The sequence below is a fragment of the Brachyhypopomus gauderio genome, chromosome 14 (assembly GCF_052324685.1).
Source record: "Brachyhypopomus gauderio isolate BG-103 chromosome 14, BGAUD_0.2, whole genome shotgun sequence".
Taxonomy (NCBI): domain Eukaryota; kingdom Metazoa; phylum Chordata; class Actinopteri; order Gymnotiformes; family Hypopomidae; genus Brachyhypopomus; species Brachyhypopomus gauderio.
In genome coordinates this window covers 5,125,775-5,144,836 of record NC_135224.1, presented here as the reverse complement: position 1 = coordinate 5,144,836, position 19,062 = coordinate 5,125,775, and the positions used below count along the sequence as shown (strand labels likewise).

At 44.1% G+C, this 19,062-nt stretch overlaps 2 protein-coding genes and 1 long non-coding RNA gene across 4 annotated transcripts in view; 1 reads left to right on the top strand and 2 right to left on the bottom strand.

The window, feature by feature from the left end:
• cacna1eb (calcium channel, voltage-dependent, R type, alpha 1E subunit b) overlaps positions 1-5,097 on the bottom strand; it is a 53,398-nt gene extending 48,301 nt beyond the window's left edge. The window contains exons 1-3 of the mRNA XM_076972147.1: positions 4,196-5,097; positions 1,451-1,556; positions 415-554 (exon numbers count right to left, since the gene is read on the bottom strand). Coding sequence (XP_076828262.1) covers positions 415-554; positions 1,451-1,556; positions 4,196-4,449 — 500 coding nt within the window. The 5' untranslated portion in view covers positions 4,450-5,097. The remainder of the gene's footprint in view (positions 1-414; positions 555-1,450; positions 1,557-4,195) is intronic.
• Positions 5,098-5,350: 253 nt separating this feature from the next.
• On the bottom strand, positions 5,351-17,118 carry LOC143475032 (uncharacterized). 2 transcript variants are annotated; one of them, XR_013120908.1, is made up of 5 exons: positions 16,904-17,118; positions 16,602-16,716; positions 8,126-8,258; positions 6,824-6,975; positions 5,351-6,408 (listed from the first exon to the last, which is right to left on the bottom strand). It is a non-coding gene; the product is annotated as an uncharacterized LOC143475032 (long non-coding RNA). The 2 variants fall into 2 exon arrangements; XR_013120909.1 differs by lacking the exon at positions 6,824-6,975.
• The window catches only part of LOC143475028 (laminin subunit alpha-3-like), an 81,360-nt gene continuing 78,224 nt past the window's right edge, over positions 15,927-19,062 (top strand). Inside the window, 2 exon segments of the mRNA XM_076972736.1 lie at positions 15,927-16,352; positions 17,783-17,935. Of these exon segments, the coding sequence (XP_076828851.1) occupies positions 16,095-16,352; positions 17,783-17,935 (411 nt within the window). The 5' untranslated portion in view covers positions 15,927-16,094.

Genomic DNA, 19,062 nt, shown 5'->3' with positions numbered 1-19,062 from the left:
ACGTGGAAATCGATTGCCAAGCCGCGATTGGAGCGTTACATTCATGCAAAACTTACAAAGCATGACATTAAAAAATTAACAAGACTCTGCAATGGAGGGACCTGAGAAAAACGCCTTCCTCTTCTCAAAATATTTACAAAAAAACACACGCAAACTACCACGGAAAGACGGTCTAGAATCAAGGAATCATTCTGGGAGCCATTCGACGTCGTTCAGAGTGGCTTCAGGTTGACCTGTAGCGCAGACGCCAGCACTTCTCTGATGACACTCGTTCATGGAGCGGGAGAGTTGGGGAGTGTAGGGGTGACAGAAGGAAGTGAAGCTTTAATCAGCTGAGCAGAACTCTGCGTCCACAGAACACACGTCCGAGCAGGACAGGCAGGACTGGTGTGAGACATGCGGAGCGTTCCTTACCCACTGAGCACCACGATGAAGTCCATCACGTTCCAGCCATTACGCAGGTAGGAGCCCTTGTGGAACACAAACCCCAGAGCTACCAGCTTGATGCCAGCTTCAAAGCAGAAGATCCCAATAAAATAGGGCTCCGTCTTTTCCTAGATAGATAGATAGACAGATAGATAGATAGAACACGTGATACTCATGTAACATTCACGTGAAACTCACTCTGAACTCATGCAGAATTCACGTGACACTCACGCTGAACTCACGTGACACGCTGAACTCACGTGACATTCTGAGTCTCATACAGTTTTGAATTTCTTCATTGTGCTGCGGCACAGGTCTGGTCGTAAAGATCAACTGCTTGGCTCTCAGACGAGATTTCTCATGTGGTGACGTACTGCGCATGCATACATTTGTTATGGCCTGGCCATGAATCACACGCAGAGACCACACACTGTGGGCGGTGCGCATATGACGTGTGACTGTATACTGAGTGAACACATCTCAAGATCTTTTGTGTCTTTCATTCCTCATTTCTCCCACTGCAGGATTTAGATCTGATGCTCTGGGAAGCACTAACCCAATGACATTCTAACAGCGACTGTCAGCTCTGTTAGTCACGGACATAAACCTAAAACCGTTAACTGAATATTATCAAACAATTCAACTGGTCATTAATCATTGCAGTTGTTTGACTTTGCACCTTTAATTTTGATACTTAAAACAATGGCATTACAAGCCTTTTTGTGCATGTGGGATTTCTACCATTACGAAGGGGTTGTTTAGAGATCAGTGCGTTCTTCATTAGTGTTCTCAAATAAGCATTTTAACAACTGACGCACAGGGAGGTTTGACTTTCATTTACTGAGACGAGTTTTAAGACAGCTTACCAGTCTTTTGGACATGGGAGTCTTGTCCTCTCCAGGGAGATGCTGTTCATTTACTGAGACGAGTTTTAAGACAGCTTACCAGTCTTTTGGACATGGGAGTCTTGTCCTCTCCAGGGAGATGCTGTTCATTTACTGAGACGAGTTTTAAGACAGCTTACCAGTCTTTTGGACATGGGAGTCTTGTCCTCTCCAGGGAGATGCTGTTCAAGTGCCAGAACGATACAGTTGGCTATAATTGTAGCCAGGATCATGTACTCAAACAGAGTAACAGGAGGGTTAAGGCTCACTCGAAACTCCTGGAGACGCCACACATGATATAACGGGACGCATGATGAACAGTGAGGATGCAAACATTCATATTTACTCCTAGAGATGAGAGAAACGTGTGGAAATGCAGGTGAAATGTGTCCCAGCGGCAGGTGGTGGTTCTTGGAGGAACCAGGGAGCATTTGCATAGAGGCCTTTCAATACAGGCAGCAGCGCTGCAAAGCCAAGAAAACAACGGCTTGCTGGCCTTGTGCTGCTGTCAGACACCCTCAGGGACTGGGGACAAAGACCTTCCATTAACTCCCTGCTTCACCGCGCCAGAGACGTCCACGCTATACTGCACGAATCGTCCATCGCGAATCCCCAATAAGACGATGACATTCCTAAAAACCGTTTGGATGGAACATGATTACTCGAGTGTGAGCGTTCATCTGAGAAGACTGAGTAGTTCTTCACTCCATTATGATTTTTTTTGCCACCGGCATTAATGGTGTAATTAGCCCACAATGGGCGACATGATGAGTCTGTGGGATTGTGTGTGATTCACAGTGAGTGGACCATGTCCACACAACTACGAGCCGCTATTAATAGCGCTGCTTGAAAAGAACTTCCTACATTCAGTTCGCTCTTAACACCATTTCTGACCGATTTTAGTGCAAAGCAGCTTCATAAGGGCCATAAACAAAAATCTCGTTATGCGTCACGTGACCACAGTGTCACATGGCCACTGTCTCACATGACCACAGTGTCACATGACCACAGTGCCATCTTACCATAGCCAGAATCACTAACCGTGTCCTTTCCGTAACGTGTATAAGGGATGAGAGAAAAGAGGTGTGACCCACCTGGTTGGACCCACACAAGTCACCTACAGTTTCATCGCCGTGGGAACAGAGACCCCCAGAAGGGTCGCTATAAAACACTCCCATGAGAAACTGACAGCCTCACCAGCCATCTGACTAATGAATATATTATGGGTTCAAACACCAGGTGATACAAGAAAAACGCTAACCGGTAGAATCCAGCAGTTGTAATTATTATACAATATAGGTGGTTTCCCAGACAACAGATCAATCCTAGTTATAGATTAAATGACTCCAGGTGATCTGTCATTAACCAGTCCTAAACAACTGGGGGAAGCAGCCAATATTTATAATGCTTACAATTAACATGACAGGTATAAATCCACCCATTTAAATATACTGGGTGTCATGCACCATGTGGAAGGCTCTAAATAAATTTCCTGAGCCAATATCCATATGTCATTTTTAGCTACAAAACTGATCTGAGATCAGTAAACCATCTTACTGTGTATTGCATAAAGTCAAAAATGGGAACAGGTGAAACCAGGAAAAAGATCCACGACTTGCTCTAAGTTTACTAACAGAGAGCATGTCAGACGTGCTGGTGTTTTCACTGGTGTTCCAGCACTGGAAACAGTGTGCCAACAATAACACTCTTGACCATGGTCTTAAGCTCAGTGCCGCTATCAGTTTCAACAAAGACTGACAAACACCTGCCGATCTTTATCTTAGGAATCAAATCAATGAAATGCAGAGCCCGAGAGCTTGGAGTCAGAATGAAGGTACGGCTAACCCTCACTTTCCACCCCAGCACTGACCTACACATCCGGCTCAGTTTACATAACCACACATTCACCACAGCTTCCACTCACCAGGATTCAGAGCAAATATCTCAGCCCGTCTTGTTTTCAGAATCATATTTTTTAAGGCAGTGTTTTGATGACTGTGAATGACCAGAGTGACTACCCACGAAAACCACTAAAGTATTAAAGGAGTTCTATTACAAACACCAAAATCCAGTGTTGAATTAATACCTGTATTACTGAATTAACACTACTTAGCCTATTTGACTACAAACGAACGTTAGAAGGCTTAATTCGACACTGGATATGTGGCTGTGGGTGAGTGTATGAATTGTGAGTACCTGGGTCACCATCTTATTATTCTAAACTAACACACCGCGCCTATAGCTACAATCGGAGCAGGGCCCTTTACATTAGCTGCCTGTAATCAAAGTAATGCCACAGCTATCATTTTAATGCAGCTCGCGCGGCACGGCTATGGTCAGTCAGTAGGCGTCAACTGGCCGCAATAAGTGGCTTTTAATCGATCGAAACGTGGTCATTTTGCATAAACTTCGTTACTCGCGCTCAAACATAATTACTGACATAGCGCATGAAACCCGGGCTGCTGACGTACACAGCTCGAGCCGAACAACGACTTATATCTCTATTCACAATCACAGCAGACCATGGAGAAACTTTACTTCTGTTTTTGTCGCAAACAGAACCACTGACTTCTCATTTGTGGCTCTTTCATCGGCTCACGGATGAAGAGTTCTGGGCACCTGAGTGGCGGCCACCCGCTTAGAAATGCAAATGCGCTGTCCATGGTACTGATGTTAATCATGGACCATCACATCAAAGGGCCATAAAGGACCCCCCCCCCCCACACACACACACACACACACACCCCGCCTCCAGATACATGCATGATCATTTCCAAACACACATACTTGTTTTAATTTGAAAGTGGGTCATAAAGCAACTGCTTACGACCTACTCTCAGACCCGACGTGCACCTGGGTTAACGCCCATGCTGTGGTAAGGATATGGCCACTCGGTGATCCTCCTTGCATACTTTCTGATTATGTTATTTTCCGCGAAAATAAAAAGTGACCTGTTGACGGTGAAACAGTTTTGTCGGACCGGGATGGGATTGTACAAAGCCATGGTGCGCGCCCGCTGGGCTTTGGCTTGTTTCGTTTCTCCGGTAGACCCAGTCTCGCCTTGCCCGTCCGCGGGCGGATCGGAACCGCCGTCCCTCGCACACATCTCCTTAGGTGCGTCGTCTTCAAAGTGGGCCATACTGTAGATGCGAATGAAGCGGTCGCAAAACGAACACGAGCCCGCTTTTACTCCATACCACCGGCATCTACTTAGGCAGACGGACTTTAAAATACGTCTTGGACAAATGTCTATTCCTGCTGTTTACATTCCATTAACTTTTCTTTGAGAAGCTGAACAAAAAGTTGATCAGTACCAGATACTGGATCTACAGAAAACGTATGGACGACGTCGACGTGGCAAGTACATCTTCTTTCCATCCGCTTCAACCCGGAGATTAAAATTAAAACGTCTTAAACAGCCTAATGTCTCGGTTTCTGTCGTGATGTCCAAAGAAAGAAATTTTCCACCGTCAGAAGATTCGAGCAAGCAAAATCGCGCAAACGTGTCAGCGTTTGTAACGAATGCATTAAAAAAAATTGCACGTAAAAAGATTTCTAATTCTTTTTCCAATCTGATTTTATTACATTTTATTTAATGAACGTGATCGCCCCGTTTTTGCCCCCCAAGATGTTAGACGAGCGAGGCAGCGCGCGGCACAACGGCAACGCGAGAGGATCCCGAGCGTTAGTCTCACTTTGTGGGCGCGAGCATCACCAACTCAGAAGCCCTTGAACGCGCGCGCGTTGCCAGCCCCCGCCCCGCTACCCTCTCCCACGTATTTCTGAGGAGCAATTCATTTATTTCCCCCAGGCGGATCGGGACGTAGGAAAACCGGTTACCATGGCAATCTGTGTACTCTGAGCCTTAGTAGCTACTGTATTGAGTGCATGCATCCGAGTAAACAAGTCTTTACATACAAGAATTGACAGAGGAAAGGGAGAGGTGGTGGTGGTGGTGGTGTGGAGGGGGGGGGGGGGGGGTCGTTGGGGGGTTTGGGGGTGGCACCAGTGCCCTGTACAAACCCTACATCATTCTCACCACCAGCACCAAGAAGGGTATGGTGCTGCGAACAAAGTTTCTTTGCCTGGTTGCGTCGCGAATCGCGGAGGTTCACATTAAAATAGCCCTCGGATGAGATCTAACTTATTATGTGTAATAAGAAAGAACATTACGACCTGTCGGCTGTAGATGGTGATGTAAACTGGCTGTTGTGTACATCATCTCTGTGGGTGCACACAGTTGGCAGTGCTTTTTATGTCTCTACCTACATGCAAACTCCAGGGAATCAGCTTTGAATCAGAACATGTTAGCAGAGCGATGCTCTTCCCATTATCAGAGGCAGTGGACTGTCATCATTTCATTAATGACATTGCTTCGCCTTCCCGTGGTATCACATGGGATTTTAACCTAATTAAATGGAATCAATTAAACGAAATCCCTGCATGTACAGTGGAATCCGAATAACGACCACGGCATCATTACAACAGTTGTGCACGTGTCTCCAGCGATACAGCAGCACTCTCTGTTTTGCGAAGTATTTTTGCGGTGCGATAAGACACGTGACTTCCGCTTCCTAACAATGCAGCGAGGCATGTTATGTTAAAGTCCTTTCCTCCCACCGACTCACTGCTGTCAGTGTTTCTCTTTTGTTCCTCCCTGTGAATCTGCTTTTCACAATGTCTGCCACTGGAACAGGACGGACATAGATCATGTGACTGTAGCAATGCGCCCGGCACTGAGCCCGCAGCTTTGAGCCAGACCCACCCAAGCCCAGGTGCACAGGCCGGTACTGTACAGACCAGGCTTCTCCCACCCGCCAGGGCATCGGATGATAGTGGCGAGGTCCTGAGGAGCACACGCCTGAATGAAACCCCAAGCCAGTTCCGACACAGGCACACAGGGCTGTTTAAAGTCACATAGCTTCAGTCATGTTACACAATTGCGTTTCCCTCAGCAGCCTGCCTGCGTGTCCGTGAATCATCCTCATATTTGCGGGCAAAAACAGAAAATCCGCCTCCGAGGATCGTTTGGCCAGGCGGCTGCGATTTGGCATGCGGGAACAGGGATGAAGCCACATGGACCAAAAGGGCTTCGGACCTGGAACATGCAGAAGATACAGACCAGGTTCTCATGAACAAAACAACACTTAGAAACAGGTACACGAATCCCAGTGCTTTAAAATAATCTCAGCAATAAGTGTTATGAGGTAAACCATAATTAAACATGCAGAACAATATCAAGACAGCTAATACCTTTTCAGTAATAAATTAACAGTTAAATGAAAACTATTACATTAAATACATTGGACATCCAATGTGATATCCAAACCTATTGTTCAATATTTCAATAAATATTGACTATTGTTCAATACTTATGTCATCCATTTTTAATTAATCACTTTTGTAATATTTGGTCTGACATTTGATAGTTTTTGTGATTTGTTAACATTGTGGACTCCTGCACTAGCTTTACTATGTAAAACAGCCAATAGCAAGAGAGGAATTTCATACACCCTGAACTGTGATTGGCTTAGAATTTAGTTTGGGCACTGGCTCCTCCCACGTTTCTTTTGTCAACAGAGACCAGCGTCTTCTGTCTGAGAGTGAGATCCTGGCCCTCTGTGTTTTCAGCTCCTGTGCGTCAGGTTTGTGGTCATGGTGATAGCTGGGAACAACAACAATAACAACAAAAACAGTCAGTCTCTGTACAGACCTGACTGTACACCTGTCCCCACTACCTGACTACCCACCAGTCACTTTCATTCAGTGACCAGAATTAAATCTTTTATTTTTGAGCATATAAAAAGTGCTCCTGCACCTCTGGTAAGTCAGTCACCTGCAACACAGAGACACAGTGACAGACTGGACTGAATTCCGGAGCATCACTGCATCCATTCATGATGACAGTTTCATGAATATTTCCTATCCAGGTCACTGTGCAAATATAATATGTCAAAAAATAGATCATGAAATAGTTCTTAAGACTGCTCCCCTTTAGGAGAGAAAGCGTGGGGGGAGGGGGGGGGGGGTCTGTAACTCTGCACGTCTAAAAAAGGAGAAAACCTGGCAATAAGACTATTCATCTCAGTGAAGATAAAACACGTTTAAATAAAGACTGCTTCCTGGCTACTGGTTTAAGAGATTTCCCAAATTAATCTATTTATTCCTCCATCTTTTCTGTTTAAATTGAATATGCAAATATCATCTTGGACTTCAACATTTTGGCTACTACTCCAAAATTAGCGAAACAGTGCCAAACATCTCAGAGCGTATCGACGGTAACATGAACCATCTTAAATCATGACAAATGAAAACACTCAATGGTGTTGTTAAGATGCGAAAGATCACGTGATTGGCTCTGGTAGCCGCTCATTGTATAATATGGCTTCCACACTAATAGCCTTAATTAGATTTAAAAAAAAACACCCCCCCCCCCCCCCCCCCCTTTCCCCCTCAATCAACCAGAAATATCAAGAACCATCCGGCGGTCCAGGGTAAAAGCTCCTGTATTATCTCCACTACGTTTGTTCTGCAGGGTCCACGGAGCTGCAGGAAGATGTCGCCGTGCTCAGAAACAGCAGAGGAACTGATGGACGCTTTCAAACCAACGCTGACAGCGTCATCACGGTGGTTCACAGTGCCAGTTGTGCAGCAGTGAGTTGGATAAATAATTAAAGGTGCTACCTGCAGAATGACCAGAGACGATGCTTTCCACTGTTTTGTTTTTGCATATGAATGTCTGAGCCAGCTCACCCATCCTTTACCATCTGTTGGGTGTGCCAGTGGCATATGGAATAACCCAGATAAACACGCACATGGTGGTTTGGAGCTTTGGATCAGGCCCGGCTGGGCTGTCCGACGGCCGGGGAGACGTCTCTTCTGGAGCTGCTGTAGACACGCTGACAGCTCGTGACTCTCAATGTGCATTTGAAGTATGTTTACAGCAACCTTTATAAAAATAAAAAAAAACACGATTGTTTACGCACAAAATCTTCCGCATGGCTTTATGAAGCACAGATGGGCAAGAGCTACTTATGGCCAACCCCAAATAACACATCGCTGGAAAAACAAGGAACAGAATTTTAATCTAATGCTGGCATGAGAAAGACTTATTCGCACCGCCTTGATATTTGAAACACGATCCAGGCTGAGTAAAAGCTTGTATGTCCAGGTAAAAGAGACGCTCAATGCCTCCACCCACCTGGAACAGACCCCACCCACCTGAATCATACCCCACACACCTGAAACAGACTCCACCCCCCTGGAACACACCTCACCCCCCTAAAACACACCCCACCCACCTGAAACATACTCCATCTACTTGGAGTGAACCCCACCCACCTGGAACAGACCTCACCCACCTGGAATACACCCCACCCCCTTGAAACACACCCCACCCACCTGAAAAACACCCCAGCCCCCTGAAACACACCCGATCCACCTGAAACCCCCCCACCCACCTGAAACCCCCCCCACCTGAAACAGACTCCACCTCCTTGAAACACACCCCACCCCCCTGAAACACACCCGACCCACCTGAAACCCCCCCCCCCCCACCCACCTGAAACAGACCCCACCCACCTGAAACCCCCCCCCCACCTGAAACAGACTCCACCCACCTGAAACACACCCCACCCACCTGGAACCCCTTTAGCCCTTTAGCTGTAAACGCTGAAGCTAATATATCGAGTGCTAGATGTGCCTGTATATTATTGCAGTAATGACTGGATACCACGTGATACTCATATGACTGCAGGAAAGCCTCTTTGTGGTGGTGGTGGTGGTGCTGATGGAGGTGGTGGTGGTGCTGATGGAGGTGGTGGTGGTGCTGATGGAGGTGGTGGTGGTGCTGATGGAGGTGGTGGTGGTGCTGATGGAGGTGGTGGTGGTGGTGCTGATGGAGGTGGTGGTGGTGCTGATGGAGGTGGTGGTGGTGCTGATGGAGGTGGTGGTGGGGTGGAACCTTGACAAATGAGCAATACGCTGTATCACATACACTGTTCTGCCTGTTAACCCCAGTATCAAAAAGTAGCTTTATGAAATGACCTACCAAGAGCTACCAGGTTAGATGTGGCATTATCACTGATCTATTAGGGCTCTACAAAGCGCATTTATGAGGTTTCATGTTCCTCTTTGGCAACAGAAAAATAGTAATCAAATCTGCAAATTTCCAATAGAGATATTCACTTCAGAGTAATTGCCTGGTGTTTCATGGCTGATGTTCGTGCGTACCTACAGACCAGCGTGCTTGTCTCCCGCAAACGCAGCAGTCGCACTGAAGATGATTAAAGGTCCTTCAGTGCCACGTCAGTGGAAGCCAGCGTAGACTTCAGGAGATCTGATTTCAGAACCACTTCCTCTTCACTCCCCTCCAAGCTGGGTCATGGGTGTACATCATTACATAACACCCCCCCCCCCCCCCCCCCATCTCGTCTAAAACCTAAAGATGTTATTCTAACCATTTTCGTTCCTTTCGTTTTTTTCTCTTTTTTTTTTTTTTTAACAAACATTTCGATCTCAACAGTTGTTTCCATGGCAACCGAACCCACTTGAATTTCTGCAAAAGAGTCGCTACACAAAGGGTTCGGCTCACCCACAGGAAGCCACGTTGCGTCCTGAGGGCAGATTCCGCTCCCGCGCGCAGTGGCGGGGCCACCGGCCAGACGGAGGGAGGCGAGCCGGGTTCACGTGCTCAGTGGCGCGGTGACCGTCCTCCCCAGCGTCGTCCTCCTACGACGAACGGTGGGCTAAAAGACCGAACCTGCTCTCATTACACATAACGGCCATCGGCCCACCAGTCCAGAGTGCCCTACAGGATGCGATCCGCCAAGACATTCTGCTTTATATACAGGCGGCTAGAGGAATGCATACATACATATATATAATATTAATATATATATATATATATATATATATATATATATATATATATATATATATATATATATATATGAGAGTATATATTATATATATATTATATATATTTTAATATTGTATATATTATATATGTATGAATATATATATATATATATATATATATATATATATATATATATATATATATATATATATATATATATATATATATATATAATAATATATATAAATAAAATATATATTATATATTAATAATATTTTATTATATAAAATATATAATATATACTCTCGTATATATATATATATATACATACACATACATATATATATAAATACATATATATATATATATATATAAATACATTATATATATATATATATATATATATATATATATATATATATATATATATATATATATATATATATATATATATATATGAAAGTTTGCGTTCAGGGGAGAAGAAGAGTTGAGTGGTACTGATTACAGGATACTGCAGAGAGATTTACTCTTGACAGATAGCTATATAGCTGTTTTTCTTTTTCATTTCAGAAATACGGACTGTGGCGAAAGTCACCGGGCCCGTAACCCTGCGCAGCCTTGATCGTTGAAGGACGCTTATGTCATCCCCGACATCATCTCGCCACGGCTTTGATCAGAGTGGTTTTAGTATTTTCCTTTCGCTTTGTTACCTGGCAACAGCCTCCCTGCTCTCGCCCGGTCCAGGTTCGAGCCTAAACGCGCGTGCAGTCCCCGTCCCTTCGCAAGCCGAGAAGCGTTAAAATGTGAGTCGTTTTCCGCACACTCGGAGCTAAACGAATCAATTCTACATTAGAGGGCCGTGTGCAAACGCACTTCGCCAGTGCATTGATTTTCTCTGTTTCCTCCCACCCACATGCCCCCGGACTCTTATGTGTGTTTTCTGAAAGCTCTCATAGCGTCCAATCTGCATCCATAATTGCTTCCTATATTCGCGCCTGTCGGTGCTCATCCGGGCTACATGGAGCAGGACAGGCGTATGGGGCACGAATAAAAGTGTGTGTCAAGGTGGGGGGGATCACACCTTATTTCCGGAGCGTGTGTAGGGGACGTGGTTCCGCCTGCTAGGCGGTGTATAGTGGCTGTGCTAGAGTCTGAACACACATCTCCCCGACCTAGTGTTTCCCAGTCTCGGTGGGGATGTATCCCGTGCAGTATATGTCCCTATCGCACTGGTTTTAACCTCATTAAAACTTCAGCATTTAGCCAGTGAGTTCGGCTGAATCTCGCAGGACTGGGAAACCTGATATGATTAGTTACAGGAGCGGCGCATTCTTTGCTAGCGGTTTTTGTAGGATATTTCTGCTGAATGCTGCCTTACTCTCTTACCGTGGAGTTTATTATTTCTTTTTACTTAGCACAGGAGTTCAGTGTAGTTGAATAAGTGAGTGTGTGTGATCACGAAGGGGTCAGCCCAGCCAGTGTGTGTGACAGGATCTTTATGATCACACCAATACAGAGTCGTGGAGGTCATGGAGGTCATGCCAGACACTGTCAGCTTTACTTCTTCACAAGAAATATTCCAATAGTTACACGCAAGGCAGTAGTTAGGCTGAGGGGCTGGAGTTTTACTGTCTGTCATTTGCAGCTGTTCTCCAGCAGATGTCAGCGAAGTATCGACCTTTCATCAAGCTTCCACGTTTGCAATCACGTCTCCCCCCCAAAAATGCGGAGTTATGACCAATGGATCAGCAAAAGAGACCGTGCCAACCAGCACCTGATCCACTACCATACTGTAAACTTGTGCTATAGAGCTATTTGAGAAACGTTTCTCAATTTTGAATAAGCTTCCTTGAAATCCCCACTAGATACTTTTGAGAACACTAATCAGTTAAAGATAAAAAACACCAATAAAATAATAACAGAAATGGAATAGAAATGATACTGTAAGCCTAGAGCACAGCCTAATATCAGCGTGGTCAGTGCTGAGGTGGTTCAGAAGTTCAGAAGTAGTGGTAAGGTGTAGATTTTCAACAGATCTCCATTTTCAGTGCCGGTAGCAGGAAGGAATGCCATTACACAGTATCCTAGATCTGAAAGGGACTTTGATTAAGACCGAGCTTTCCTAAACCCGAAATGTAGTTTCTCTCTTTTAATTGTGAGTCTCTTTCAACCAAAGGCAGTGAGACGAAAGCATTGTGAAGACCATCTTAAATACTTTGTATAATACTTAAAATGCTTAAATACTTATACATAAATACTTAAATACATAAATACATAAATACATAAATACTTAAATACATAAATACTTAAATACATAAATACATAAATACTTAAATACATAAATACTTAAATACATAAATACATAAATACATAAATACTTAAATACATAAATACAGTGCTCAAAAAAGTGTTACTAAAGTTCTGCTTTCTTACTGCACATCTTGTGCTTTCTGTGGAAATACTCTAGATCTGTTACTGTGGAAATACTCTAGATCTGTTACTGTGGAAATACTCTAGATCTGTTACTGTGGAAATACTCTAGATCTGTTACTGTGGAAATACTCTAGATCTGTTACTGTGGAAATACTCTAGATCTGTTACTGTGGAAATACTCTAGATATGTTACTGTGGAAATACTCTAGATCTGTTACTGTGGAAATACTCTAGATCTGTTACTGTGGAAATACTCTAGATCTGTTACTGTGGAAATACTCTAGATCTGTTACTGTGGAAATACTCTAGATCTGTTACTGTGGAAATACTCTAGATCTGTTACTGTGGAAATACTCTAGATCTGTTACTGTGGAAATACTCTAGATCTGTTACTGTGGAAATACGCTAGATCTGTTACTGTGGAAATACTCTAGATCTGTTACTGTGGAAATACTCTAGATCTGTTACTGTGGAAATACGCTAGATCTGTTACTGTGGAAATACTCTAGATCTGTTACTGTGGAAATACTCTAGATCTGTTACTGTGGAAATACGCTAGATCTGTTACTGTGGAAATACTCTAGATCTGTTACTGTGGAAATACTCTAGATCTGTTACTGTGGAAATACTCTAGATCTGTTACTGTGGAAATACCCTAGATCTGTTACTGTGGAAATACCCTAGATCTGTTACTGTGGAAATACTCTAGATCTGTTACTGTGGAAATACTCTAGATCTGTTACTGTGGAAATACCCTAGATCTGTTACTGTGGAAATACCCTAGATCTGTTACTGTGGAAATACCCTAGATCTGTTACTGTGGAAATACTCTAGATCTGTTACTGTGGAAATACCCTAGATCTGTTACTGTGGAAATACTCTAGATCTGTTACTGTGGAAATACTCTAGATCTGTTACTGTGGAAATACTCTAGATCTGTTACTGTGGAAATACCCTAGATCTGTTATTGTGGAAATACCCTAGATCTGTTACTGTGGAAATACTCTAGATCTGTTACTGTGGAAATACTCTAGATCTGTTACTGTGGAAATACTCTAGATCTGTTACTGTGGAAATACCCTAGATCTGTTACTGTGGAAATACTCTAGATCTGTTACTGTGGAAATACTCTAGATCTGTTACTGTGGAAATACTCTAGATCTGTTACTGTGGAAATACCCTAGATCTGTTACTGTGGAAATACTCTAGATCTGTTACTGTGGAAATACCCTAGATCTGTTACTGTGGAAATACTCTAGATCTGTTACTGTGGAAATACTCTAGATCTGTTACTGTGGAAATACTCTAGATCTGTTACTGTGGAAATACTCTAGATCTGTTACTGTGGAAATACCCTAGATCTGTTACTGTGGAAATACTCTAGATCTGTTACTGTGGAAATACTCTAGATCTGTTACTGTGGAAATACTCTAGATCTGTTACTGTGGAAATACCCTAGATCTGTTACTGTGGAAATACTCTAGATCTGTTACTGTGGAAATACCCTAGATCTGTTACTGTGGAAATACTCTAGATCTGTTACTGTGGAAATACTCTAGATCTGTTACTGTGGAAATACTCTAGATCTGTTACTGTGGAAATACTCTAGATCTGTTACTGTGGAAATACCCTAGATCTGTTACTGTGGAAATACTCTAGATCTGTTACTGTGGAAATACTCTAGATCTGTTACTGTGGAAATACCCTAGATCTGTTACTGTGGAAATACCCTAGATCTGTTACTGTGGAAATACCCTAGATCTGTTATTGTGATGTTGTGACACCCCACATAATCGGGCATTAAAAGGCATGTGGGAAGCCGGTTATGCACCAGTGCACACAGACGGTCTAGAGGCGACTCTAGAGGTGACTCTAGAGCAACAGAATACTCTCTGTGAGGCTGAACAAAAACACAATAAAGCAGTGACATTCATAGTCAAAACACAAGAAGCGTCCGGTGTGTTGGGGTCTGCAGTTTGGCACAGTGTACCGCACTGGTGACTTTAGTGATGGCATTCTGCCAAAGAGCATCGTAGTGCAATAAAGAACAACATTGTCACCCCCTACATAGAATTTAATAATAGACAAACACAATCAACAGCAACAATAACACATTATGTTTATGCAGCACTAAGACACGTGTGGGCATTTAAACCTTGGTGCTGCGCTCTGACTCAGAGGTGTGAGGTTCAGACGGCCTGGGGGGGGGGGGGGGGGGGTGCCTGTGTGTTAGTTACAGGAATATACTGGACGCCACTGTAACCAGGAAACCAAGTTCATTTAACGGGAGTATAATGAACTTTTTCTGGGGTACATGCAGTAACTGGAATAAATGCTGGAACGTCAATGAGAAGTGAATGACAGAAATCCACAGTGCTGCTAAGACATGGAAATAAGTTTGAGATTCTTTGGAGGTGAATTTCAGTAGTAAAATCATGGAGATCCCTGGTGATGGGGGGCGTTGTGAAAGAGAAGCAAGGTTAAAGGTTGGAGATGGGTCAAAGGTCATGTCAGTGGTAATGTACATGTTCCAAGGTGTAGGTACAGATGTGCCATCGACTACCATAAAGAGAGAGAGAGAGAGAGAGAGAGAGAGAGAGAGAGAGAGAGAGAGAGAGAGAGAGATACCATACATAACATGGGGAATATGGAGAACAAAGTGCAAATAACTGTAACCTTCAAGAACACAAGGGTCAAGTTTCAGTTCGATACCAAAGACACAGAGATGGATGAAGATTGTCTGTGTGAAACAGGATGTGTGGCAAGACTACTGCTCGTGATCTGTGTGCCATCTTACCTGTGAAGGCAGCGTCACTGTTCAGGCCTAACCAAGGTGCCCGGTCCGTTTAATGAGCACACACTGAGAATGCCATGAGCAGCAGATGGCGTATTTGAGGTGTATTATATTAATAATGTGATGTCAAATAGAAAACAAATAAAACAACAAAAAAACAACCAACAAACAAGTAAACAAACAAACAAAGCAAACTACTTTCTAACAGAAACGAATTACTGTATAGCATTTATTTGTCTACATTTCCTATATTGTTCCCCATATACTGTTAACTGTTTTCTAATTAGGGCATGAATGATTACAGATTTGGTTTTTAAACATAATAAACTTTGCATAACAAATACCTCCATAATAAAAGAAGCATTGTACATTTTCACACCCTGCTTCCGTAACAACTCCAAAAGTGCCCTTCTACATAACAAAGAATTCAGTGCTTTTATTCACAGCCCTGATGTCGGTTATATTCCTACTGAAGTGAGCCGTGATACGGGCTGAACCCGAACGCCCTCTCCACCCCACAACGACACGTGAAGAGGAAGTAACCCGTGCACGGACTCCGAGGACCTCGCCATGCCACTACATCAAACCTCCAAGCGGAGCGCACCAGTCTCCGCGTAAAAACGCCCAGAGCGCGACCGCTGCCATGATTCGGATATGAGGGAGTTTATGCAAGAGATAAAACACCACGAAAACGAAAATGGCACGGAGTGGCGACCTGCTACACTCGGTGTTGCTGATTTTATCGTGTTTACCTTGCATGGAAGTGAGCGCACAGGTTTCTGCAAACGAAATCTCGGGATTTAGTCTGAGCCCGCCGTACTTTAACCTGGCCGAAGGTTCGGCGGTTTCCGCCACTGCCACTTGCGGCGAAGACCAAGACGGGAGACCGAGATCGGACCTTTTCTGCAAACTAGTTGGAGGACCAACTGTTGGACTACCGAGTCAAACTATACAGGTAAGCGCGCGCGGGCGGAACCGACACCTCGAGACCAGCGTGTGTGGACAGATAGGCCACGCCGAAACTTTGACAAGAAATTTAAACATGGTCGGGGAAACTAAGTCAGATGAGTTCTTAATGTAGTGTACTACTTCGGTGGCAAAGAACAGTTTAGTGCATTGTGTCTTATCTACCTGTGGGACACCTGCGTGGGTCTGAGCCCAACGTGCTGGTTTGGACCCGACCCATAGATGCAGATTTGTTTACCTCTGCTTTTCTGATGATATCCAAGCAAACCACGTTGATCTTCGAAGCATGTTCCTCCACTGGGTGTTGGCACTTGTGTGCAATTGAGTTAGTTGCGCTGCAGTTTCTCGTGCACCTGTAAACGCACGTGCATTGAGGAACTTGTGAACTTTATTGTACTTTAACTTTAATGTAGCCTACTTGTGTTTTTAGTAAGAGAGGGACAGAGAAGGGACTGGGACCCCCACACCCGTACCTCTCCTCAATGAGAAACTTGAGTAACAGTAGATTGATAATAAATACGATCACATTTCCTAACCTACCGTGCATTTGGAAGTCGTTTTGTGATTATGTTTCTATTAACGTTGTGTAACGTGATTTCCTGAATTGTTCGTTTCTATTGTGTTTGCACGCCAGGGCTGTTTTCGTTTCTATCCTCTCTTTCGCTTGCCCGGTTCCTCCGGACTCGTAAACGTCCCTGTTATATCACGTCCCCAACAAATGCACCTGAAAGACAGAGCGCCTGTCGTAAGATGCCAGATGAGACTGTCGCCTTTGTCGAGGGGGCGGGGCGGAGATGGGCGGGGCGGGGCGGAGAAGGGAGGGTTGCGGGTTGGATGCACACGTGAACGCGCTTCGATAGTGCGCTTTGTTCAGTTATTTGGATTCGAGAGAGAATTTTAAATCGTTTTAACACCTGAACAAAAATGCAGCTACAGCACATTTTAGGAAGTGCGTTCATGATTACTATTCGCCTTGTGAATAATGAAGTGGTGACTGGTTACCACTTCGGGGGGGGGGGGGGGGGGGGGGTATTTACTGTGTTTTTACATTGTGTAAAAACATTATGTATTTTAACTTGCTACTAAACACAAGACACTGAAGGGGCTGAAGTCTACATTGGTTGTGTTAATGTTTTTTTCTGATTTAGCTTTAAAAAGTAATGCATTTGCAATTTCAAGAATACAAAAGGGTGAAAGTTACATTACAGCTAATGGAGATTACACAGTGTTCACACATCTGAGTTCAAAGGATCAGAAAAGTATCTTTTCTCTCTGGCCATGTAGCTTTGTTCTTAAAAGGACAACACAAGTAGATACGTCCCTTACCCACCTGCTCTGGAGACATCAATGCATTTGTCCATGTGGACTCCCACCGTGTGAGCCCTGGAACCTGAACCTGAGTGTTTGTTGCCGTTACAGGGCCAGTTCTGTGACTTCTGCAATGCCAACATCCCAGACAAAGCCCATCCTGTGTCCAACATCATCGACGGCACCGAGCGCTGGTGGCAGAGTCCGCCTCTCTCCAAGGGCCTGGCTTACAACGAGGTGAACGTCACTCTGGATCTGGGCCAGGTTAGTGTACCGTGAGGAAGCCTGCTGTTGCTAGGGTGTTTCTGCGCTCATCCTTGGTCGGTGCTGTCTGCTCTGGATTTAATCAGTTTTATCTTGTCACCTTTGGGTGACTAAGGAAAGTATTGGTTAGAAAAGTGTACCTGTACTACCCATTTACATTTACATTTACGGCATTTAGCAGACGCTCTTATCTAGAGCGACTTACAAAAGTGCTAAGTGTTTAGTCAGAATATGCATCTATATCTAGTATAAACAGGTTTAAGTCCAAACTACTCAAGCTCAAGCACTGCCATAAACAGTTGCCAGTGCTGATACCTAGAAAGAAGACAACAAATATAAGATTAGACTCAGAGCAATGCCTAGCAAGACTGAAATACCTACAAGACTACATTAGCAAGTGTTCCCAGAGATAAAGTGCAATTACGATTTATACCAATGCTTCAGTAGATTAGTGCTTATAAGTGCTTTACAAAGAGATGGGTCTTCAGTCTGCGTTTGAAAACCAGCTGTAGTGGGCACACCTGTCATCCAGGTGTGTTTTACAGGTGAACTCCTCTAGTCTGAATCCCAACCATGTGCAAATTTGGTCAGCCATCTTCTACCATGTCGGTTTTTGTACCACTGTATCATTGCTGACCAGATGTTATTTGAGCATCAGTGTTTTCTAACCAGAGTAGTGAAACCTGCAGACCTGTGAACACACACGGACCCTAGATGAGCAGCTGGGATTGGCTGGTGCAAACTAGACCTCAACAAATCAGCAGTCTCTAATTCTACACCTTCAAGGTCCCATAGTAACTGTCTCTAATTCTACACCTTCCAGGTCCCATAGTAACGGTCTCTAATTCTACACCTACAAGGTCCCATAGTAACAGTCTCTAATTCTACACCTTCAAGGTCCCATAGTAACAGTCTCTAATTCTACACCTTCAAGGTCCCATAGTTACGGTCTCTAATTCTACACCTACAAGGTCCCATAGTAACAGTCTCAAATTCTACACCTACAAGGTCCCATGGTAACAGTCTCAAATTCTACACCTACAAGGTCCCATGGTAACGGTCTCTAATTCTACACCTACAAGGTCCCATGGTAACGGTCTCTAATTCTACACCTTCAAAGTCCCATA